General features: G+C 34.8%; 1 protein-coding gene across 4 annotated transcripts in view; it reads left to right on the top strand.

Moving 5' to 3' along the window:
* Window positions 1-26,860, top strand: part of CNKSR2 (connector enhancer of kinase suppressor of Ras 2) — a 286,046-nt gene that overhangs the window by 108,322 nt on the left and 150,864 nt on the right. For all 4 annotated transcript variants that reach the window (XM_011988030.1, XM_011988029.1, XM_011988032.1 and 1 more), the window contains exons 6-7: window positions 15,914-16,033; window positions 23,182-23,241. In XM_011988030.1, coding sequence (XP_011843420.1) covers window positions 15,914-16,033; window positions 23,182-23,241 — 180 coding nt within the window. The remainder of the gene's footprint in view (window positions 1-15,913; window positions 16,034-23,181; window positions 23,242-26,860) is intronic.

The raw sequence follows: 26,860 nt of genomic DNA, 5'->3' as shown, positions 1-26,860 counted from the left end.
GGAAATCAGAATATCAGCGGTACAGCATCCCTATTCCTTTTTTGTTATCTACTATAGAAATGGTACTGAATAATCCTCTGCTAATCCTCTCCCCCTCATTGTGCAGTAGGGATGCCCTTTGTGGTTTATAAGAATAGTCTCAGGAGTGGATAATTAATGTATTTTTCTCCTTATTAGTCCAAGAGGGAAAATAATTACAACTCCCTCATGTTGATCTACCTGTAGGGCCTGGAGAATAGAAAGACACTAATATTTATTTAGGGCCTATATATTTCAAGTATTAGCTTAGTTTCTATAAGTGTATTCTCTCATTTAATCCTACTTTTGCAGATGGTGGAACTAAGGGTCACAAATACTAAGTTGTTCAACTATTCAGTTTGAACACAGAATCTCATACCAAAGCCCATGCCCTTTCCAGATCTGGCAGTTGCTACCAATTCTAGTTCCCTGAGGCTTTACAAATTGTACTATCTTTTTTCCCATGAAACCCAGGGCTACTGTCTAGCTGTGCCTATTTTGTCAATAACTAAGGAGCATGCACAGAGCCTTTCCCACCTACATTTTATTTTCTGTGAGTGACTGTTTCTTTGGCATTGAATTTTCTGTGACAATGACTGTTCTTTCTGAAGTATTGAATTTACTGAATTCGACTTTAGTACACTGCTGTGGGTTCTTCATTGTGTTTACTTCAAGGCTGTTATTGAGGTCAGTGTGTGTTAACATTTTTTTCTTTATCAGATTTCTCAGGAGTAATCTCTCCCTGATGTTAGTACCAAAAAGAGCTGTACTTTTCTTTATGCATTGGCTGCTACGAACTTAAGATTAAAATTTGTGGCTCATAATGGACAAGTGCATCTCATGGTATTTGTTTTGTATTTAGCTTCATTCTTGGCTCTAATTTATATACATGATTTCTTTTTGCCTTGTTTTTCTCAATTAATTTATGTATGGTATATATTTTTACATCTGTTGATGTAGCCTTTTCTGTGGAGGAATAGTTCCAGTTACGAATGCACATTTGTGATCAATATTCAGATATCAACAAAGGACATGTAAATAATTTATAGAAAAAGAATCTCTTGAGAACTGTAAAAAATATGAAATTTTATTTCTGAGGAAATTTCAGATTCCACCATATGACAGAATAACAGAAATAAATTTAAATGATGAAAGAAATACTGTGGGATTTCTCTTGTACTAAAGACCTTAAATATCATTTTAATTAATTAGACTAAGGAAAAATCTCTTTGGGGTTATAAAATGATGATTGAAATTTTATTAAATAAAAACCATAATAAGTAATAGCCAAATTTTAAAAGTTCTTAGTCACTAACTATTTTTAATTTTAAATAATTTTAAAATAATAAGTAATTTTTAGTTTCTTAAATAAATTCCTAATAATTGACTCATATTGACTTATCTTTCTTAAAAGTCAGATTCTGGGCTACTTGCTATTAGAAATAAGTAACAGCGTAAATAGTACTGAAGGAGTTTAGAAATGAATGCCATATGTTTACCTTGGCAATTTTGCATTCCAGCTAGTGAGAATTTAAAAATCCTGTCTGATGATGATGGCAACAGTGAATGGCATTAACCAAATCAGTTCGTCTCAGAAAGCACTTGTCTTTTCATGTTATTCTTCTACTTCCCATCCTGACCGTTTTATACAAAGATTACCCAGCCTTTACTAAAAGGTTGTATGTATACTTGTATATTACTTTTCTCACAAGAATAGTTAATTTTTTGGAATAATAAAATAGTATACAGTACCACTTAGTATATGATGCTAAAGAAAATTTCTAGAACAAGTATCTTTCCAGATCTCTATAGTGTAGAAGAAATAACTTTGAGTCTAAAAACCTGTGTCTGAATCCTAATTCTACCGTTTTCTATCTCGGTGAGCTGAATCAAGTGATGTTCTTGAGAGTTTGTTCTAATTATGTAAAATGGGGATATTAATATCTTTCATGAATGATTGTTGCTAGGAGAAAATAAATAAGTAAATTTTCTAGACAGAGCTTTATAATCTGGTAGTCCTCTTTCTAGTATTTATTTATTTATTTAGGTTACATCTCATTATTTAGGTTTTTTGTTGTTGTTGGTTGGGTTTCTTTTTTTTGAGACAGTCTTGCTCAAGCTGGAGCTTATACACCCAGGCTGGAGTACAGTGGCATGATCTCGGCTCACTGCGAGTTCCATCTCCCAGGTTCACGCCATTCTCCTGCCTCAACCTCCCGAGTAGCTGGGACTACAGGTGCCCGCCACCACGCCCGGCTAATTTTTTTGTATTTTTTAGTAGAGACAGGGTTTCACCCTGTTAGCCAGTATGGTCTGGATCTCCTGACCTCGTGACCCACACACCTCGGCCTCCCAAAGTGCTGGGATTACAGGCATGAGCCACCGCACCCGGCCTATTTAGGGTTTTTAATTTCCTCTTTCTCTCCTTTTTATATGCACCAGAAAATCAAAAGCCTGAGTTTTTATATAGCTTGTTTAGGATGAAATTGTGAGTTAGTTTTAATGTTTTCCTTGTTTCTATGATACTCAAATATTCTAAGTACGTTATGATTTATAATGGCTCCTTTTCAAAGATGAATTAATATGTATTCTATATGAGCATCTTAGCCTGGGTTCTTTCTGGAAAACAGAGCCTACAACAAAGGCTTGAATGCAGATAGTTTATGTTGATTAGTTATCCCAAGGCACAGAAGAGACACTGGGAAGGAGAATCAATATGGATTCTAGAATTGTTCACCACTATAGGGAACTGAAGTTCGATCCCATCAGGACCTTCTGAGAAGCCCTGTAGAATGTGCCTCAGAATTGTCCAACCTGACTGACAAAGATTGAAGAGGGAGAATGTATCTGCTGGCACTAATCCAATTATCCCATTGGTCAAAGATTGCTCCTTGGGATGTTAACTCTCACACTACCAGGTTTTTGGAGGTACCAGAGACCTCTAGGACAGAAAGCAAAGGTAGTACAACTGAAATGAAGCAGATTGCCACAGCAGTAGCTGGAGAAAAAGTGGGCTGAGTGGGGAGTCTAGTACAATGAAGCGCCTCTAAGTGGCAATCCAAATTTTAAAGTATTTTGGATCACATAAAGTATCCTGATAGTGATTGACATCAAGATCTGCATAACTCACAAAAGCAAGCTTCAAAACAATAGATATAGCATAACATTTGTGTAAAAAAGCAATGTATTTATAGTGAAGAAAATAATTTGAAGAACTATGCAATAGACTTAATGTTGGTTGCCTTTGCAAGGAATAGGATAAATTTTAGGGGCATTAACTTTAAATTATGTGTTTGTATAATGGTTAAATATAGCATAACAAGTATGTGTTAATCAGAAAAAGAAAGTACTAAAATATCTGTAGAAATGCCTGAATAGCAGCCCAAAATCTAGATTAAAAATGAGTATTTTATAGTTAGATACAATGAATTAGATCTACTACTTGATAGCACAACAGAGTAACTGAGGTACTATAGTCAGCAATAATTTGTTGTACATTTTAGAGTAACTGAGGGAGTATTACTGGAATGTTCATAACACAAAGAAATGATAAATGCTTGAGGTGATGGATACCCCCATTTACCCTGATGTAATTATTACACATTGTATGCCTGTATCCAAATATCTAATGTACTCCATAAATACCTAATGCATACCTACTATGTACCCAGAAATCTTTTCTAAAAGATAAGTATTTTTAACAAATGAGTAAGAGTTTCAAATGGGTAAGGAGTGAAAACAGTGCTAGTAGCCAACCATTGACTAACCTAAAGAACATGGCTGAAATCTTTCTAATGCCAGGCAGATTTAGAATCCTATGTAATATATTAATAGTTCTTAGGAACCTCTTCACTTTAGTACATTGGACTGCGAGTTAAATAGGTTTTTAGAACATCCCCAGTGATGGCTGCCGTTTAGAAGGAACAAGGAGACCCCAGATTACTGAATAGAGATTATAGTAGCTTGAGATAGGCACTAGAACATCAACTGTCGTAGCCTAAACCCTACCCCTAAATCTTTATTTTGTCCAGAGGATAGGGAAGGCAATTTTCAAGAGGAAGGAGAACTTATCACTTATGAAAACTTGTTATAGCCCAGGAATTCCACAAGGCAGTACAAGTTGAGTGTCCCTTATCTGAAATGCTTGAGATTAGAAGTGTTTCGGATTTCAGATTTTTTTGGATTTGGGAATATTTGCATGATATACTTAACAGTTGAGTGTCACTAATCTGAAAATACTAAACCAAAATGCTCCAATGAGTGTTTCCTGTTGAGCATCATGTGAGTGCTCAAAAAATTTCTGATTTTCGGATTAGAGATACTCAACCTGTACAAGCATCAAAGTGCCTTTCAACACGTGAGCAAACTGAGAGAGCTGAGGTTGTGAGGTGGTGTGTCTTTCCCTGAAATAGATCTGTATTTAAGGATGAGTAAAGAAAAAGAATGGGAAAAAGTAGAGGAAGTATCCTCTAACATATTAGAAGAAAATCCTTCCACATGAAGTAGGTTTATTATGAACACTTGTTTAATTATATTATGAGCCAAAAGATATCACCTGTGTTAAAAAAGAATACCATACTATAAAGAAGGTAAGGTCACTATAAACTGAGAGCAAATGAACTAAGAAAATAGTACATTAAACTAACAACAGGGAAGCAGAAAATAAACCATGGAGAAAGCATGTATCTTCCCAATTTTTTTCAATTAATTTGCATTTCTTTCATAATGAAAAAGTATAAAAGTATATATTTATTCCAGTATAGTTAGAATTCTGATTGCTCTTAATGGATGATTTTATGTTACATATATTGAACTAGTCAGAAGGGACTTGGACAACCCTTAGGCTAGATTTTCGTTCACTTTCCTCACCTTTAAAATTAGAGAGAGTCTTCCTGCTTAAAATCAGAAAGAAGTAGGCTGTGAAGACCAAAATCCCTGGTGGGAAGGGAGATTGGTTGCAGTGTTGGGCAGGGATGTCTGTTAATATGAAGTGTGAGAATGAATAAAAGGAGACTGAACAGCTTGGGTTTCCTTGGAATTTGCCATTAAGTATAATGGAACAGACAATAGAATACAATCATAAAGGACAAAAGGCAATACAGATAATCAATGTAGTATATATCTCAGTGATTATCGACTAAAGATAAATAATGTTATGTTTCACTTCTATTGATCTGATCTTTTCATTCCAGTTAGGTTTTGTTCTGGATTACACTTTCTCTGGCAGTTTGGAGCCCATCTGTTTTGCTCTGTGCAGATCTTTGTTTTATATAATAAATGAGTTACAGAGAATCTGGAATTTTCAGTTCTGTACTCTACTTACTCCTCACTCCTGCCTTTCAGTACAGCCTTTCAGTCTGGAGTGATAAGCTCTCCTGAGAAGTCATTTCAGAGCTTGTGTTTTAGCAGACTTCCTCTGCTTGTCTCTGCCCTGCCACTCTCATTGGTGAGCCTGGAACACTTGTCGGCTTTGATTAAACTCATGGAAATCCCAGGCCAGGCATAATCATTAAGGTCACATTGTTTAAATCAGATTGTTCTGAGCTCAAAAACACCTTTTACATTAGCCAAAGGTATGACCTTGTATATGGCACTTTGTATTTTAGCATTTTACCCCATTGTTTTTGTAAATATAATAAATATAGCAAATACCTATTTTATTATTTTAGTGCTAATATTATCTTCTAATTATATAGTACTTTACAGTTTACAGAACATTCTCAGGAATGCTTTCTTCTCTTCTTTCTGTCTCTCTTTTTTTTTTTTCCTCCAAGCTATTTTTTTCTTTTGTTAATTTAGGTTTGATCATGAATTAGGCTTATTTTAGCATGTTAAGTATTTGTTTTATTTCATAAACATTCTGTGTAATTTTTCCTTTCTTTAAATTTATGAATTCCTTGCCCTTAAACTCCATCTGTAGTGAGATTATTATGTCTTCTGTGCTATCCAGACTAGAAATAGCTTAAACTGCATAGAGCCAACAGTTAGATGTACGAGAGGAGCGTGGAGGAGAAAGTAAAGGGCTCATTTTAATCTTTGCCCTGACATCTATATCATATCATTTATAGAAGTATAGGTTTCCTATTCTGATGGATCAAAACCTTGAGGATATGTTTAAGTACTAGGGTAGCAGCATGCCCCAAAATGAAATAAAAGTGATCATATTAATGTTAATATCTTTAGAGATTTCTTGAAAACAATGGTACTCTAGTGACTTAAAAATTCCTAAAGATAATTTTAACTGGTCTTCAGGAGGTCTCTGATGCTGTGATGAGGCAGCTTTTGCCAGTTGTAGCCCAGACTCTTCTAAAAGCTATGATCTTGGTCCAAATGCAAACTGAATTTTTTTTCAGTATGGTTGAGATTTTGGTGGTAACTGTAGCATTTGAACATATAAATTATGGTCAGTCTCACTAAAACATCAACTCTAATACTGAGTTTTATAGATGAAAAGCGTAAGATGCTTCTTTATGTTTTCGAAGTTAAGGTGACCCTTCTATCTCAGCCCCCTTTGTTATCTTTGCGGTTAGCCTGAAGAAATGTGCTAACAATATTGCTGAAATAGGCATTGGACTCTTTGGTGTTATATTACATTATTTTCAGATTTTGACACTTTGGCGGTTAATTGCATTGCAAATTATTTTAACTATAAATTCTCCACAATGATGCTTCATGCAGGAAAGGAAAAAGGAGAAATCCAGATATAACATGATAGAGGTAGAAAATGTTTATCTTTCCTGGGACAAAAAGAAAATATGTGTGGCCTATACGAAGAATTAAAATAATCTGGTTTTACTGTTTCTGATTATGATTTAGATAGACATTTTATAAGGCAGTATATTTATTTATATAGGTGTTCTTGCTAACATTACATTTGCTGAACACATTATGCATTGCAAAATGCTTTCATATTCATACTGACTCTGAGAGTACAATTCTTGTCCTCACAGTAATATTCATTTTTGCTGGAGAGTCAAGTGAGGTAGAATAATATAGTAGAAAGAGCACCAATCTGAGAGTTAAAAGGATAGGTGTCCTGACCCCGTTCTGGCATTTACTAGCTGTAAACAAGCTAAGTTAGCCTTTCTGACTAAGTTGAGGCCTTGGAGTATCTGTGACTTTTGAGGTCTAAATGCCATAATTCTTAGATGACAAATTCATAAGATCATTAGAAAGCAGTATGGCCACATAAAGTGATAAATTGAAGGACTGTCTTTATTTGAGACCACTCTATATATGACCAAGGACACTATATATTTGTAAAAATAAAGTTAGATGGCACATTTTCAGTTTTGATACATGGATATATTGCATAGTGGTGAAGTCTGGGCTTTTAGTGTAGCCATCACCTGAATGGTGTACACTGTAACCATTAAGTCATTTCTCACCCCTTACCCCCTCCCACCCTTCCACTGTTCTAAGTCCCCAGTGTTTATCATTTCACAGTCTATGTCCACATGTATACATTTTTTTTAGCTCTCACTTATACGTGAGAACATGTGGTATTTGACTTTCTCTTTCTGAGTTATTTCACTTAAGGCAATGGCCTCCAGTTCCATCCATGTTGCTGCAGAAGACATGATTTTATACTTCTTATGGCTGAGTAGTGTTCTATGGTGTGTACACACACACACACACACACACAGAGAGAGACATATATGTACACACATATATATTACATTTTAATCCAGTCTGTTGATGGACACTTAGCTTATTTACTTCCTTATCTTTGCTGTTGTGAATTTTGATATAATGATTTATTTTCCTTTGGGTAGATACCTAGTAGTGAGATAGCTGGATCAATGCTGTACATTTTTTTAAAGTACAGTTACAGTCACTGTCAATGTAAAGATTTCTTTAACAAGGTAATTGAATCAGTCTGGAAACAGAAGCCACACAGTAACTTAAAGGAAGTTTGATATAAATAATTATAAATTATGATAAGAAATACCTGCGAACAGGTAAAGAACGCCCTAAACCATGTCCTACAACTGAGAAATAGTACCCAAGGAAGGATATCTTTTAAGTGGAACACCCTTCCCAAGGCTGAGAAGGTGTGGCTGCAGCTTCACTGGGTTGCCTAGATCAGAGCTTATCCTCAGTTGCCAGACAAGTGGAAGACAGCCTTCAAGGATGTAGGCAAGTGATGCTGCTGGGAAGGTTCACAGCAAGAGTTAGGATGATGCTGTGAGTAAGAGGTCTGGAGAGCATGTTGAGATAGCCTCAGGATGGTGATCACTGAGCCCAGGCTGAGGCTGCAGTGTCACTGTGGGACTACATGATCTAGACATGCGGCTGGGGCACAGCACTACCGATATCCCCACACACATGTACTGCTAGTGGACCCTGCAATAGGAGCAGGAAAAAATAAAAGAAAGCCCATGGGAACCTAGAAGCCTTCTTCTCCTTGCAGTGTCCCTCCACTGCCCTCTATTGACAAAAACTTAACATTGTGCTTACTGTACAAGATAAATGCTTAGAGTCCAATCCATTGTCACAGAGCAATCTCTAAAGGATGAATTTAGAGCTGAGAGCCACAAAACTCATAACTGACACAGTGTGGTTAGCTCTTACCTCCATAAAACTACATATAGCTGCTTCACATTTCTCAACTGTAAGTGAAGACATCGCTCCCAGGTCTCTGCCGTTTGTTCCCTATTTATCCATAAAGTGTATGTGTGTGTGTCTGTATATATATATATATCTATGTATAGTGCCTTAAATTTCCAGAAGCTTATCTAATTATAATGAACTGCTTCACTCTTGCTTTTTGAATATAAAATCCAAACTAAAATCAAAACATTTTTCTAATAACCTACATCTTAGATGAGCTATCAATATGTCCAGTCTGTTCTTTTTCTTGAACCTGAAAGTCGTGTGTCCTCTAATGAGTGATCTCTCATCTTCTTCGGAACCTGCCACAAGTCTGCTTGTCTCTGTTTCCTGCCTATGAAACAGCAGATAAATAGAATTGCGATTGTCCCAGATCCAATTCTGGTTTCCAGCTTACTCTATTTCCCTATCAGAAGGGAGAGTAGTGGTGGAGCCTCTTGTCCCAACTCTTAATTCATACCAGATTGTTTCAGGTAAGTAGCTGAAAGTAGGTTGGGAGTGTCATTGGTCCACTTCTTGCTCATCAAAGGAGGTGTACATTTGGGACTGACATTTTCTCACTGTTTTGGCATTGACCTTATTCTTAGTTGATTATTATTTTAAAGTGCAATTTTTAGGCTGTATTATTATCTCAATGTTGGGCTTATTAGGCATTAAAATATTTCATAGTTACATGCCAATGTTGAAAGCACAGTGGTTAAGCAAGCAGGAACTGAAGCAAAACTGCCTGGCTGTAACTTGGCTCTGCCATTTAAAAGTTGAGTGACCTTGAGCAAGTTTTTAACATCTTTGTGCCTCCATTCCTACATCTGTACAATAGCGATAATTGTACAGATTATCGCTACCTTAGGGAGGTCGTGGGGGTTAAATTTGTTAATATGTGTAAATGACTTAGAAGAATACTTAAAATATAGTAAGCTCTCAATAAATATCAGTTATTGTTTCATTTAGTCATCCTCACAATACAGTGAGATCAGTATTATTTTTATCCCAATTGTATACATAAGGAAACTTGAGGCACACAAAAGGATTAAGCAACTTTCCCCAGATCTTGGAGCTAGTAAGTGGTGAAGTTACTATTCAGTCTGAGGCTTTTAATCACTATACTATAGCTGACTCTATAGATGACCTCGAAATCTAATTCTAAGGTCATAAATTATAGACATTTAATTTCAGTGACTTTCTTTTATGTCTTTCTATTGGTAATTTTCCTTCGGCATTCATGGTAGACAGGATTCTGAGATGACCCCCAGGACTCCTGTCCCCTGGTATATAATTGCCTTCTTCTTCAGTGTGGTTGAGACCAGGGAATATGATGAATTTCACTCTCATGATTAGGTTTTGATCTATGGCAAATGTGAAGGAATTTCAAGGATATATTTAAGGTCTCTTGTCAGTTGACTTTAATATACTTAAAAGGGAGATTATCTTGGTGGGCCTGAACTTATCATGTGAGCCCTTTAAAACAAGATTCAAAGGAGGCAGATATTCTCTTGCTGGCCTTGAAGAAAGCAGCTGCCATGTTGTGAGAGGGCCTGTGGAGGGAGTCACACAGTGAGGACCCGAGGACGGCCTCTGGGAATTGAGAACAATCTCCAGATGACAGCCAACAGGAAAGTGGGGACCTCAGTCATACAGCCACAAGGAAATGAATTCTGCTGACAACCTGAATGAACTTGAAAGCAGATTCTTCCTTACTTACACCTCCCTGTAGGAATACAGCCAAGTTGACACCTTGGTTTCTGCCGTGTGAGACCAGGAACTGGTTCCAGTGCCTGGACTCCTGCGCCATGGAAACTGAGAGAATATGTGTTTCTTTAAGCCTCCAACCTTGTAGTAATTTGTTACACAGCTATAGATACCTAATACAGTATCATTAATTTAAATTTCAACTCAAAAAGAACAAAAACAAAAAATGCATTTTTTTTTGTAGTTTATGTAAAAATTTATTTAACCAAAATGTAGAAAAAGTGATACTATTACATATGATACAGTTGCAAGAATCTAAAGAAAAGTGTGGATTTGATTCCATTGCACAATTTGCTAGTGTATTTCCTGGGTAGTGTGGTGCTGATCCTTGATGTGATGTTCTTTTGCGTATTTCCTTCATTCTAAGGTTGTTCTCTGGCCGGACGCGGTGGCTTTCGCCTGTAATCCCAACACTTTGGGAGGCCAGATCACTTGAGGTCAGGAGTTCGAGACCAGCCCAGCCAACATGGCGAAACCCTGTCTCTACTAAAAATACAAAAATTATGGTGACACCTGCCTGTAGTCTCATCTACTCGGGAGGCTGAGGCAAGAGGATCACTTGAACCCAGGAAGTGGAGGTTGCAGTGAGCCGAGATCGCACCACTGCACTCCAGCCTGGTCAACAGAGTGAGACTCCATCCCAAGAGAAAAATAAAAATAAAGTTGTTCTCTGAAGAGCAAATGTCTAGAAACTCTTCAGTTTTAAAAGATTAAGTTATGGCTACCCTTGTCTGTTAACTGTTATTCAGTCATTAATCCTTTGTCACCTTGGGTAGTTTATAACAGAATCCAGAAAGTCAGTTAAACATTTATTTCCATTTCATGTTCTCTGTAGCTTTATTTAAGGCATATCATTTACTAGTCTTTATTTTTAGGTACAAATTTTTCTTCTATTTTTAGAAATAAAGGTAAATATAATTTAAAATACTTTGGGGACTGGGCGCGGTGGCTCATGCCTGCAATCCCAGCACTTTGGAAGGCCGAAGTAGGTGGATCACCTGAGGTCAGGAGATAAAGACCAGCCTGACTAATATGGTGAAACCCCGTCTCTACTAAAAACACAAAAAGTAGCCAGGCGTGGTGGCATGCGCCTGTAGTCCCAGCTACTCAAGAGGCTGAGACAAGAGAATTGCTTGAACCCAGGAGGCGGAGGTTGCAGTGAGCCAAGATCACACCACTGCACTCCAGCCTGGGCGATAGAGCGAGACTCCATCTCAAAAATAAAATAAAGTAAAAAATAAAATAATTTGGTATGAATATTGCAAAAATAGCAAATAATCCTCTTTAAACAATGGTTACTAGTCATCTTCTAGCTAGCATAGAGTTGTCCTTTTGCTGGTAAAATTGCTTTAAGTCTTCCCAGAGAGCCATGTCTTTCACAGTCTCAGTTCTAATATTCCTTATCTAAACTACATTCTGAATTGCAAAAACACTTGCAAGCCTGCCTTATATTTTGTTATACTATGTAGTTTAAACATGTTATATAACATCCATCTAATGCAGACATTGATTTTTAAACAATACAAAATGAAATTGATCAAAAAAAGAAGTTCAGAGCTAAGCATAGAAACAGAATTAGCACAATAATGATTAGGAATTCAAGTCTTTCTGCCATGTTAATGACCTTGGTCTATTTATTTAGCTTCCTTCTCACATCTGTTAAACTGGCTATAATACCTACTTTAGGAAGTTGTTATTAGGATAAATGAGATAATAAATATGAAGTATTTAGCAGTGTGCCAGACACATGGTAGGTGATCTACAAATTATATCTAATAATAATGTTGTTGAATTATAATAAAAATGTATTTTTCTTGCTATTTTATAATTTTCTTTTTCTAGAATATGTTTAGGTAGTAATAGATAATATTGTGTTTTAAAATATAAATTATAATAATATAATATCTCACATGATTTCACTTAATGAGTAGCATTGACCAAATTCAGCTTTTATAAGATACGTTAAATAACTTCCCTGGAACTGCTAATGTGGTTTCCTGCAGTAACTTGATGTATGATGCAGTAATGAGCATAGAATTAGCATGTAAAACAAGGCCATTTTATACCCCTTCTAATTGCCTTATTTAGTTAAGTGCCAAATGCTACAATATAAAGGTTCTAGTATACTGTCTCTAAAACAGGAAGCAAAGTTCTAATGGGATTTCTTTTCTAATTCTATTTTTTAAGATCTTTAATCTATTAAGTCCTGATAGCTTTGCTGGTAAACTCAATGTGTTTTACTCACCTTTGCATTTCTAGCAGCACCTAGCACATAGCAAGCATTTGGCAAACAAAATTACTCAAGAGGAAGCTGAGAAGACATTTTTACAAGTTAATATGATGAATTTAATTGGTATTTTCTTTTCTCTAAAATGTCTACAGTCTGGTATTTCTGCCTTTCCTTTTTTCACCTCACTTCTATAAAACTACCAGTGCCTGAATAGGAGAGCTACTATTGCTCATTACAAGAGTATTGTATGAGGCCTTAAATGTTGTAAGAAATATATATATATATGAGAGAGAGAGAGCACCATTTATATGTGTCCATTACTTTCCTATTTATATATTGGACTCTTTTGAAATATGCTTCAATTTGTAGAAACCACAAAGGTTCTTTTTAACATACTGACTTCGTACCCTTCAGATTAGCATGCTATCCAAGTATCCTGTATAGAAACCTTTCAGCATTCACAATGTTATCTCCCCCACTTGAGATAAAGAGAAAATAAGAATGAAAATAGAACCACATAGGGAAGGGAAGGAATAGTTAAAAGATTTAATTCTGCCATAGTATTTTTCTTCCTGTCAAACATACAATTTGAACTGCAGCCAGTTTTTATATGTTAAGTACTGCCATTCTGTCCTTTCTCCATGGCTACTGATGAATATTTTTAAGACAAATTTTTAAAAAATACAGAGAATAGGATTCCAGGATGGGCCACATAATTTGTGAGACCTAGTGCAAAATGAAAATGCCAAGCATTTCTGCAACAGCAGAGCATAAAACCAAGTGTAGGCCCATGTGCAACTGCACAAGTCACCTTCCCACAAAGCTGGCCCTGAAGGGTTCCCTATTTCAGGGGAATGATCTTCCTGTTGGCACTTTGCCTAGCAGCTTTTCAGAGTAAATACCTTCATTGTATCTAAGAGCATTGAGACCTGAACATCAGAGAGAGTAAACAGATGTGAACTCTCCATCATGGCCATGCAGCTAGACTAACCAGTGTAATTACTGATCATTGTAAGATGGTCAGCAAGGTAATTCAATTAAGAATAATGAGATAATTCATACCATGAGTAGGATTCCAGCATTTTGAGGGTTGAGAAAGCAGCAGAGGAGGAAAAAGCATTTATTGGGTGTCTTTTTTGGATAGGAACCATATTGGACTCTTTTTAATGCATTATCATGTCTTAGCCTGTCAGCCATATAAAGTAATCTTTATTAGCTCATTTCATTTTCTATCTGAGGAAGGTGAATCTCAAGGATATAAAATAACTTGTTTATAGTCACACAGCAATCATTGGCAGTGTGGTGATTGCCCACATCTGTCTTCAGATGAAGCCCATGTCCATTCCATGGGTATTGGTACCATGAGGCTGTGTGTCTATCTTTAGGGGCTGATAGACACAATAAACGTGCAGACTTGAGAAGCAGATGCCAAAAGCACTAGCACAATTAGGGAAATTTAACATGACAGTTTCTTTAGTGTAAAGAAGCTGAGCCCAGCACAAAGTGAGGCCATGGACCAAAGACAGAACATAGTAAATAAAAAGAGAGTTCTTATTATCTTGACCAGACAGGAGAAACTGTTGTGAAGGGAAAATAAATCTCAGGATCCCCAAATCACTAAGCCAAGGGAAAAGTCAAGCTGGGAACAATGTCAGTCAAACCTGCCTCCCATTTTATTTCTAAATAAGATAGCTACAAAGATAAGAAGCTACATACCTCCCTCACATTTTGCCCATAAGGAAATACGTTGTGGACAAAGGACAGACAGAACTCAAAGTCATTCCTCTGAGGCTTACCTGAGACAAATGCATATCTGATTGTTTCCTGTGCCCTCTTTGCTTATATAAAAATGCAGATTCACTGAGCCAGACTAAATTGTGTATTCAGTGGAAGGCTAATCAAAGACTCAAAGAATGCAACCTTTTGTCTCTTATCTACTTCTAACCTGGAAGCCCCCACTTCCAGTTGTCCTGCCTTACAGGACTGAAGCAATGTACATCTTACACATATTGATATATGTCTCATGTCTCTCTAAAATTAAAGCAAGCTGAAGCATGTACCATGGGTACATGTCATCAGGACCTACTGAGGCTGTGTCATGGGCATGCCCTTAACCTTGGCAAAATAAACTTCCTAAATTGACCGAGATTTGTCTCAGATATTTTGAGTTCACACTGTCTACCTCACAGTAGACTAATAACAGTGGCTACAGAACAAACGTAACATGTTGGAGATGGATAGATGATAATACCTTGATTGCAAAATAGTAGTTCCTCCTATAGTTAGAGCAAAAAAAAAAGTTTCAGATGATGAATACTGGGCTTCAGTAAATACAATGAGAGTCTGTGAAGCATCTGAGGGCCAGCATATTTTAGGGCAGTATGGTTCAAGCTTCTTCATTCATGTTCCACTTTCTTCATGATTTTGCCATTTGTAAGCCTTAAAATACCATGATAGCTGTAACACATATTTTAAATTTATTATTTCATACAGTTAGCATGAATGGATTTATCCTGACAAAAGCACTAGCTTTCTGTCCTTAGTAAAGCCACTCTACTAATTGTTTAAGCTCATTTGCTCTTCAGTTCATTCAACTAATATTTATTGAATGCTTTGTATTTTCTAGGATTTGTCTACCTGATCTAGGTGGTAGGTAGAGGTGGAGGGAAAAAGATAAGAAGACAGAGATGAGTAGGGCATGGTACCTGCCTCAGAGGGATTCAGAATAAAATAGTTTCACAGTTTCAGATTGTTCATAGAATGCTGAGAAAGCAGGATTGAGATTTTGCCTGGAAGAGATGGGAAACTTTATACAAAGTTGAGCAGGAAAGTCTAGATAAATAAGTAGGAAGAGTTTGTTAAGCATATTTGGAAGATTCATCTTTCCTGGATCTTGGCCAGACTTTTTTTAACTTTTCTGACCATGAATTAAAAGACGTCGAGATTTTTTATAGTGTTCAGTTCAATCTTATGGCTGTAATCAAGAGGTTCTCAGATTAAGTTTGTTTAACCATCATTTTTTGTAGGTATGGTAAGTCAAATAATAGAAACAGTATAACCATAACTAATGAATATTTTGGCATATAGTTCTTACATTCATAATTTAGAATATAGGTGTGTTGTGTGTAAATGTGTTTTCATTTCACCTGAATTTCTTTGTACAGATTTTACAGAATAAAATGCCAGTTACTTTCTTCTACTATTTCTTTTATTTTTCCTTGTAAAAACATTATTACAAAAGGTGATTTATATGTTACTTACAACACGTATTTACCACAGCTATTTTTCTTTTTGTGCTACCAGTGTAAAACTCTTTCTGGAGTCTGTGACCACATCATATCCCTGTCATCAGATCCTCTGGTTTCACAGTCTGCTCACCTGGAAGTGATTCAACTAGCAAACATCAAACCAAGCGAAGGGCTGGTAAGAGATACCATGTTTATCAAAACCACCATCCATCAGTAGACAGCTAGTGATGTGGACAAAGCAGCCTCTGAATGTGGGAATCTATGAATTTCAACAGACACTGAACATTTTGGTATTTTTTTCCTAGAGGAGTTATGGTAGTGGAAGTTTGTGTTGCATAAGAAGTTTTATTAAAATAAATGAAAATGAAGGAGAGTTGAAAATGGTGACTTCTGAATTAATTTAGTACTCAGTTAGCTTCAATTACATTCTTTCACCTCCCTCCCCACCAAAGTTCCTTAGGTTTAAAGGAAGTTTAAGAGTTTTATAATAAACACCACAGTGTTACCTGCTCATGAAGTAGGTGTTTTGTTTGTTTTACTTTGGTTTGTCCTGGTTTTAATAGTTATTCCTTCCCCTAGGGTGGGTTAGCTAAACAATATTCTCTGATACTCTTTATAACTCACATTCATTCTTAGAAGGGTAAGTAAGCAAGTGGATATTGCCAACACTAGATGTCTATGAGTTGTATTTTTTATTATATAATAATAAATATAATCGTGTTTTATATTTTGTTCACCTGATTAAAAAGTGTATTGGTTCTAGATTTAACCCAAGAGAGAGACTTTTTAAAAAATAAGTCTTAAGGAAGAAAGCATATAAAAATTGATATTGAGACAAAAAACAAGAAACTGGCTAGAGAATATCTTAACTACTACACAACTATTACATGTTGGTTTGGTGCCATAGTGTTTCCACTTTCTCCTTGTATATGAATTTACCAAGTAATGATCTTTTGGAAAATAGAAATTTTGGCAACTAGCATTAATAATTGAATTAAGATAATATATTCTTTAAGATTTCTAAGCAAGTTTAACTTTTTCTGTGGCTTTTCTTTTTCATACATCTATATAACTGTTCAGAAGGCAAAGCCTTTATTGACTACCACTGATTTTTCAGTTTGATGCCATCTCTCCTAGAGAGTAAGTTTTCTCCGGATATGTGGCAAATTAATTCTGGTTATCTGTAGTTCCTAGTGCTGTTGTGGCTTTTATGGGTGTTTTCCTGGGAAGGAATGTGATGAAAATCAGCATATCAGACGTAGCATGCCATCACTGTAATCTGTAAGTGTTATATCTAATGCTGATTACATTTATGAACTTCTTTTAAGTAATGATAATCTAAAATTCTTTTTATTCCTTTTAGTTACCTCTACAAAGTCCGGTTTTATTTTAAAAACACTTCAATCTATAGCATTAAAGATGGTCCTTTCTATATGTCCCCTTTTAGTAGTTATAAGGGAAAGGAAGTCCCCTAAGCATGATTTTTAGAGTGAAAAATTATGAACTAATACAACATTGTATTAAACTAGAAGTCAGAACACCCAGATACAAATAACTTACATAAAATATAACTACAAGAGTGATCTTGAAGAGATGGGAGAGTAAATTTAACCACCTTGGCCTTGATCTAGTCATGTAGATGAGGGAGAGGAGGAAATCATCTTTAAAGCTCCTTCTGGCTCTTAGTCTGTGGTTCTAAAAAGAAAAAAGCCTGATTTTTTTTCTCTAATTTCCACTGAAATCATTGGGAGAAATAATCTTATAAAGTAAGTCAAAATAATGCTAATTAATGGGCTTTATGAAATCTTGATTTTTTAAGGAAGGTATAGCCCTGGACAGGTCCTTTATTGTTTTCATTTGAAAGAGGTAGATCTGGGAACTTAAAATGCTAAGAACCAGATTCAGTTAAACAGTCTGGGAAAAAGCTAGAAAAGAAACGAATGCCCACCGTTTGCCAGGTATTTTTCTCACAACTCTATAGACTAGATATTGATTTTCTCATTTTGCAAATGAGAAAATAAAATTGCACATATTCACTAGTTTGCTCTGTATCACATATAGGTAATAAATAACAGAGGCAAGGTTTAAGTCTAGGTAAATCTAAATGAAGTACATCTGAACAAAGCTTTTTTTATTATTCCACATTCAAATTTTGAATTGCTAAAGAGAGGTATGAGAAGCTTAGGAGGATGACTTTAAAACTGAAATTACTTAGAGAAATTTGTTTTTAAAGGACAATGGGCAGCACTTCACTGGGAATTGAAAGGAAGGAAAAGAAAAACCTAAAATGTTGAATATTAATAGAACGAGTTAAGTATAAAACTATTTTTTGTGATTCATATCAAAGAGAAAGTACTAAACAGAGGAATTACATGGCTTATTCAAGGTATCGTTTTAAAACTCAGTCACGTTTAAGTAAGTTTAGTCAGTCACATTTGAAATAAGCCAATTTTAGGATTTTGATTTAGGATTTTGGTAATTAGCCATAATAAATGTCTAAATGATAAATGAAGAAAAGAAATAGAAAGCGGTGGGAGAATACCAAGATTTAATGAAATTTAATTAGCTTAGAAATATCTGCAGAAAGTGTTCTTCCTATTTTAGGGCAGAACATGTCTCATAGGCAAAAAGTAACTGGTTCTCCTGCTGATAAACTGGATACATCGTTTATCAGCTTTCTAATTAGTGGAATCTCCTAGAATTTCTTAGGGTTGACAGTCCTAAAGCATTGTAAGGACTGGTGAGAAACAACCTTAGTTATGATTGAACCATATGAAACTTTCTTCTAAAGTGCTTTTAAAGAACAATAATTAGCAGAAAATTAAAGGAAAATGAGAGCTATTGAAACAACAAAATTGGATCAGAGCCAAAACATGAGCCTAATAGAGAGGAAGGGACTGGGATCATCCTTGGGGAAGCCTCTTGGCCTCAGGGAGTTATTTTTCTATTTAGGTACTTGGACCATCTCCAAATATGCCTTATTCTACCAACTTGACTGAGAGGTTGTTTTGGCTCCTGTTGGTTAACCAACATTTGGAGACAGAATGAAGCAAATGTCATTTTGGCAACCTGAGCAGGAGAGAGGGAGCTGTGCAAGTCAGCTCTAGAATTAATTAATGGGTTTTTAAAAAGAGAGAAAAGGAGGAATGAAGGTTTTGATGAAATGGAAAGCCGTATTTGTCGTGGTTCCAGAAAAAGAGCCATTTGAATTGCATGTCCTCCTGCTGTTTGGCCCTTTCTCAGAGGTGAACAATGAATCAGATGTATTTCTGTGGACCCTTTCTTATTCAGAAGATGATTAGTTTGAAACTCAACCAAGCAACTTATTTCTTCTCTTTCTTTTGGTGCCTGACTTCTGACCATTTTTCTCGTTACTACTATGAGAGGGACATTAAAAAAGACAAAGAAGTCAATTTTGATTATTGAAAGCAGTTACAACATGGTTTATTGAGTTTAGTAATGAAAATATTACATAAAACAAAATATCTTTATTCTTGTGGCATTTAAAAATTTGTTTTATTTCTACCCTATTGCTTTATGTCTATATGTAGATACATCTCTAAGCATTTAAAAATTTTATTCATCTGAAAAAATTAGCTTTAATATAAATTCTGCAATGTTGTCATGATGAGATCCTCTTCCTATAACTACTAGATACTGTCTTTGGCTTAGAATTCTTGGTTAAGTTCCTGTTATTTGTAATAATTATACACAGATGAATGTAGAGTCATAGCTATGCTGTTTCCATGATTTTTTATTATCCCAATAACTACAGTGTCTTTTCTAAACATTTTTCTTTAAATATTAGGCTTTCTTTATGACCCCATCATTTATAGAATCATTTAGAACTCTTGTCAGACACCTTTAATTCGTAGTAATAGTGCACAGTATTGAAAGATACGTGGAGAAAAATATAATCAACTTCTGCTTAGTTGTCAAGATGTTGACAGCTGTTGTGAAACCTCGGTTCTTCTTAGTTTAAAAGAACTTAAGAGAAACACAGCAAAGGAGATGTAGCATAGAGCAATTTATTGCAAAGGAAAAAGAATATTGTGAAAGTTAGGTGCAGAATAGCCAGTACACCCTGAGAGAGGATTCAGAGCAGGCTGCTCCTAAGGATGAGACCACCAAGACTGGCACTAGGGAGACTCCCTTTATGGGAGTCTTACATGATTATTTATAAGGGAATGGGAAGAGCTGTTACTAGTAAGCATGTTCTGGGTGGTCCTCTGGGTGCACGTGCACAGTAGCTGTACATGCCTGTTCATAAGTTGCATGTCTCATTAGCATCTTAAGTCTCCACCCAGGGGTGTGCTTTTTACTATTATAATGAGCAAAGGCTTAGTTTGAGGACAGGTAAAATCAAAATGCACATGCTCCCTCCAGGGGAAATTTCCTAGCTGTGCTTAAATGAACTTGACTACAATGTGAATTCTGGGGCTTACTGTGTTAACCATACATTCGCCACAGTTGCCAAATTCCAAGCACATGTTAATTCCTTGACTACCTATCCTGCCTGAAAGAGAGATGGGTAATTGAAATGAATTTGTAAAATGTCAATCCCAGTTATTCTTTTAGCTACATTTCACATACTACATGTTTGCTAAAGTGGTCTTAGTCTTTTAGAACAGATGTTAAAAAGTGAATGTTCGACTTTAATATCTACAGTTGTCAAATATTCTAATAAGAAAAGTCAAGGTGTACAACTCTCCTAACTGTAAATAAATCCATAAATCAGGAGCCCAGTGGTTGAGAGTGTGGACTCTGGAGTCAGACTGCCTGGGCTTGAAAGCTGGCTTCACCACCTTGGGCAGACTCCCTAGCCTCTCTGAGCCTCAGTTTCCTTATCTCTAAAACAGAGATAATGATAGTTTCCACCATATAGACTATTGTGAAATAAGTACAAGACACTTAAAACAATCCCTGGTACATTGTAACAAGTAGATATTAATGATGGTGCTAGATAATGATGGATAATTGTTTTGTGTGTCCAAACAGTATATGTTGTTTTGTTCACTTTTTCCTCTTTATCCTCTCACAACCCATATATGTCAAAAACTAAAAGTTGGCCGGGCATGGTGGCTCATGTCTATAATCCCAGCACTGTGAGAGACTGAGGTGGGCAGATCACCTGAGGTCAGAAGGTCTAGACCAGCCTGGCCAAGATGGTAAAACCCCGTCTTTACTAAAAATACAAAAATTAGCTGAGCGTGGTGGCGAGTGCCTGTAATCCCAGCTACTCTGGAGGCTGAGGCAGGAGAATCACTTGAACCCAGGAGGTAGAGGTTGCAGTGAGCTGAGATCCTGCCACTGCACTCCAGCCTGGGTGACAAGAGTGAAGCTCCGTCTCAAAAAAACAAACCAAAAAAACCCACAAAAAATGTACTCTCTAGCTCTTACAAATGTGCAGTCATGTTTCATTTAATGACGGGATTCCATTCTGAGAAATGCATCCTTAGGCGATTGCATCATTGTGTGAACATCATAGAGTGTACTTACGCAAATCTAGATAGTACAGCCTACTACAAACCTAGGCTAAATGATAGAGCCTATTGCCCCTACTCTACAAACCTGTATAGCATGTTACTGTACTGAATACTGTAGGCAATTGTAACAGTGTTAAGTATCTGTGTATCTAAACATATCTAAAAATGGAAAGGTATAATAAAAATATCATTACATAATTATTTGGGACCACCATCGTATATATAGTTCATTATTAACCAAAACGTCATTATGCGTCATGACTGTATTTTAAGATCCTTTATTAATCTGATATAATCTTGTTAATTCCTGAATGAAAAATATTTGCGAAGATCTTGTCCTCCTCTAAGTTCTAAAATGGTATCGTTATATTTACCGATCAGTAAATGATGGGGTAAATGTTAGCTTCAAATTAAGTATGTTATATACCTGTTACCAGTGTAAGTCTGAATATTACCATGTTGTCATAGCCAAAACCTACTGGCCAATCCATTAATTAAATTCTGATTGTACTTTTGTTAAGATTATTTGTTTTATATAAAGTGATAAGCATTCATTTTGTTTCATATTAGCAATCTAGGCTCAGCCATTTTAGACATATGATATTACTGAAATGACTTTTTAGAATTAAAGTCTACTCAGTGATTTCTCAATAGTTCCGAAATTTACTACTTATTTTTCTAATCTCTTATTTTCAGTGAAAACAGATATATTTTCAGGTATCCAAATATATAACTAACAAAGGTATAGGAAATTAACATTGTAGCAATTGTTTCATATAACTACTAAATGTATGCTTTTTCTGAAATGGTATTGTTGGTTGTTATTAAATCTATATTTCAGATTTGAAGTTAATTAATATTAGTATTTTTATTTATAAAGTCAGTATTTTGAAATGCAATCCACTTTTATAGGTAAAATTCGGGTAGTTTTTCCCCAAAAATGAATTTAAACTAACAATATTCCTTGGAGGGGACAAAAATTCATTAACTGAATCATCTAGTTTGTTCCGGTTTACTTAAATTATTTAATATTAAAAATGTGAATCCTTTATTGTGATTTTTTTCCTTTAAAGTTCCATCACTATCCATAATTTAAAGTTTCCATTTGCTCTTAAAGTTTATACAGTTTCAGGATTTCTGTATAATTTTTAAACTTTAATGAAGTTTTTTTCTAAAAATGGTTCTATTTAAATGGAAAGCAGAATCTTGTCCTTTTTACTGGAGGAAGGGATTGCTACAGATACACACTACCTTTTAGTTATTGATGTAGAGATTATTGGCTGTAATTATTAAAACTTTATCAATAAGAAAGGTGGAAAATATAAGATACTACAAAATAGAAGGAGAAAATTTATGTAAATTATATTTTATCACTCTTCTGGCTCCAGTTATAATTGAAGTGTCTCATAAGAAAACTACCTTCTGTTGTATAATATATCAAGTATAATAAGTTAATAACATACCAATATTTTAATTTCCCATTGTAACTTTTATTTTGCCACAGAATATGTAGTATGGGTTTTTGGGGGGAGTGAGAGATGTTCTTTCTTAGGAATATTGAATTACCATGCTGCATTTTATAAGTCTCACAGGCAATTCATTTATCAAGTAGTTATTTAATTGAGTATAGGCTTCTTCAGACAAACTTTAGAAACCAGAATGTTCAGATAGTAATTTCTCATCAGTTTAAAGATAGCATCTGGTCTTCATGGATTTATTTCTGGGGCACATGGCAGTTTTAATTTGATAGAGTAATTGTTTATATAAACGAGGTTTTAATGTACTTGAAAATTCTCCAATTGCTTCACTTTATTTTCTGATGCTGTCTTTTTCTTAGGGTATGTATATTAAATCTACATATGATGGCCTCCATGTAATTACTGGAACCACAGAAAATGTAAGTATTTTAACCTTTCAAATTTTTATGTGCGTTTTTCCCTTTCATTGCTAACAATTTACATATCTCACATGATTGAGGTTAACATCTAAGGATAAGGACATGAACAGATAGTAGATACAATTTAAAAGAGATACTGAGTTAGTCGTATTGGTTCTGTTCAAATTTCACTTTTTTGTTGTTTAGAATAGCTGTTTACTTAAAGTAAATCAGGTGTTTTCAGCCAGAGATTTGTCTTTGTATTTTCTGATTCATGACAAGTTATTGTGACATCTGAAAGAATTCATTTCCATCTGTCAAATGATTTGGTTATTTAAAGAAACTAAACTCATGTAAGAAATAAATATCAGATAAGTCAGGTTTTCTGAATACTTCCAGTGTAACTCAGCTTAATTCAGTGGAAGGGCAGCATGGTAGCTGAGTGATTTTCACAGTGACATTCCTGGACACCAGTATTAGCCTCCCTTGGGAACTTGCTATATATGCAAACTGTCAGGCGCTACCCCAGACCTACTAAATCAGAAATTCTGGAGACCAGCCTATTTCTTAATAAGAGATTCTATTTTAACAAGTGAATCTGAAGCATATTTGCAAACCACCATAAGCAGTGGGTCAGAAGTCCACAGGCCTATGTCTTACAACCAGTTCTGCATCTTAATGGCAGTATAATTTTGGGCAAGACATTTAACCTCTCATTGCTTCAATTTCTTCGACTATAATTGGAAACAAATTATCTGCACTACATACCTCACTAGGTTGTAATGAAAATTTAATAAGCTAAGAAAGGCCATGCTGTAGAGAACTATCTGTGTTATAGAGAGAGAAGCATGAAGTGATCATGCTGGATGTTATTAACATGATCAGTGTGATAGAGTTGAACAGCGTAATACATCATTATTCTTGCATTTGGTTATTTCAGATTTCCATTCTATTATTATATAAGCAGGTACTGAGCTTTGAATGTATTAATTTTTTTTTCTTTTAGAGATTCCGACAATTGCATGCTTATGCTGTGCTATTTTAAAGAAGACTGAGGTGGAATTAGTTTAATCTCAAATTATTATTGATCTGAACATTTTACCAGCATTTGCTTTTTGAAAATCAACATTCTTTTCATGTAATTCCCCTATTTAATCACTTACTGATATTTTTCCCTGCTTCTTTTGGTTTCTTGTGAAAGGTGAAACACATAATATATATTTGCAGTTGGAGTGCAGGAGCAGCTTCACATTTGGTATTAAATATGAGAGTCTTAAGGGATCAAGACTATCAGTAATTTGCATATTACGAAGATTTTAACAATTTTAAATGCAGTTAAGATGCTACAAACTATATGCTTGTCATCGATTGTTCGTTCTGATTTATTTATTCATTCATTTATTCATTTGTTCATTTAACAGACCTCTGCTTCATGTCTGCTGTGTTTCAGGCATGGTGCTAGGTATTGGAAGAATTTTAAAATAAACTAGTTTGGTGCCATCAAGGTGTGGAGAGCATGTGGGGGTTCATCTTTATAAACAGTGGTGTAATTTGCATGGATGGACAAAGGGAAGAATAGTAAATGCTGCCAAGTGAAATCAGAGAAAGAATCACAGAAATGGTTATTTTGAACTGTGTCTTGAAGAATTGGTAGGAATGGATCTCTCTATATTGTCTGGGGTCTGCAAAAATGTGTTGAGCACTATGTCTTGCTCATATTACTCACTAATGTTTGGTGAATAGATAAGTGATCAAAAGAAAGATTGAGTCCGAGAGTAGTTCAAATATGAACCATATATTAATAGTTCATCTTTGGATTCTTTTTTTTTCTTAAAAATATTTAAGTATTTTTGGTAACCTCAGTCATTTATAATTAGGATATCTGTCTTGAGTCTTAGTAAAGCTGCTCACTAGAGTGGGTAAGTTATTATGCCTTGCTGTGCCCTAGTTTCTTAGTTTTCTTATATGTGAAATGAGGCATTTGGACAAAACTCTATCTCTAGGATGTCTTTTAAAACTAAAAGTCTATAATTTATATGACTTCTTTACTTACCTGTGCAAAATGTTTCAGTTTCTTTGAATTTTATGTACTATCATTTTCTTCTGCATAATGACTAGAGCCATTTGCTGGATACTTTTTCTATACTTTCCTTTAAAAAGATCAGTTGTGAACTAAATACCACAGGAACCAACTATAGTTACAAATATATTAATGATTTACAGTCTTCAGAATTGTTTCATGATACTTGTCTGACTTGGTAATATGTCCACCTCCTAAAGGTGCTGTGAGATAAAAATATTACTGTTATGACACTATTCTTAGAGTTTTTATTGTAGATTAATCTATCCCCTTAATAATGTACTTGTGTTATTACTTCAGTAACTAGAACTCCCTGGTATGTTGTCTTATCTTGAATTATAGCCTATGACAAATATTTTTATTGAATTTTAAAAATGTGTTGAATGGAGGTTAACATTGTTTTAAGACTTATATGTTTTAAAAATAATTGGAAATGAATAAAAAAGTAACTGGAAATCACTTTTAAAGTATGTCCTACTCCAGGGTCTCAAAAGTAGCATTTTACTTTGCAGACTATATTACCATATTATTTTTCTTTAGCTTTCAGTAGATAATAATGAAGAGTATCACAGCATTTATGGTTGTGTTTGATAGATAAACACATGCACATCTATCTAGACAAATACATTTTTATAAAAATAGATTTTGTGTATGTTCAAAAGCATATTAAAATGCATGTAATCAATAATTAACTAACAGAAGAAAAATATAATATTTTAAATTCATTACTCAGACCTGCAATATAAAATTTCTATCTTAAATCTCATTTTAATTTCCTAAAAACTCCTTAAAACTTGTCAGTATTAGCTTATCAAGTTGTTCTTTTGTTTGTTTTTGTTTTTAATCCCTTATGGGAATAAAGGAAAAAAGTGTTAGATTATTACATTCTATAGAAATATTAGTTTATTGAATGTGGTTTTACTGTCCAGTGTATTACACTATATGTAACATGAGAAATAGCATCCTCTTATAAGTAGACACTTAGAATGTTATGTAATATGATTTGAACTAATTGCTGTCCATCTTTTAATTTACTTTGCTAGATTATTGAGAATTAGTGTTACTGATGAAATAAATTAGCAATTTAATTATCAAACTTCAAATATTTGATGCTGATCATATTCATGTACTTGAAAATATCGATTTGTTGAAGTTAATGTGAATTATTTATATCAAATGGAAAGGATCAAAATACAAAAAGATACAATTTTTTGAAATGCATTTTTGAAGCGGTTACCCACTAGAACCTAGGAGAGTTGCTTGTATAAAGTTTACAAAAGTTAATACCAATTATCATTTTTTCATAATGCTCTCAGAAACGTGTTATTCTTTTATAACAAATATCTGTATGTTATTTTGCATTTCTGGTTGTTGTCATTAGCTATGCATAGGATGCAAACTATTTTTTATTAATTTTTTCTTTCTGTATTTATTAATTTAACTGGCTCAGAAGGTAAAAACAATGTATTAAATACTAATAATCATTTTTATTAGTTTGATTCCTTGAAATTTTTAATTAATTTTTAAATCTAATTTATGGAGATGAACTTTTTGTAGTGT

Source organism: Mandrillus leucophaeus, unplaced genomic scaffold (genome assembly GCF_000951045.1).
Source record: "Mandrillus leucophaeus isolate KB7577 unplaced genomic scaffold, Mleu.le_1.0 Scaffold321, whole genome shotgun sequence".
Taxonomy (NCBI): Eukaryota; Metazoa; Chordata; class Mammalia; order Primates; family Cercopithecidae; genus Mandrillus; species Mandrillus leucophaeus.
This window is presented reverse-complemented; position numbering and strand designations above follow the sequence as displayed.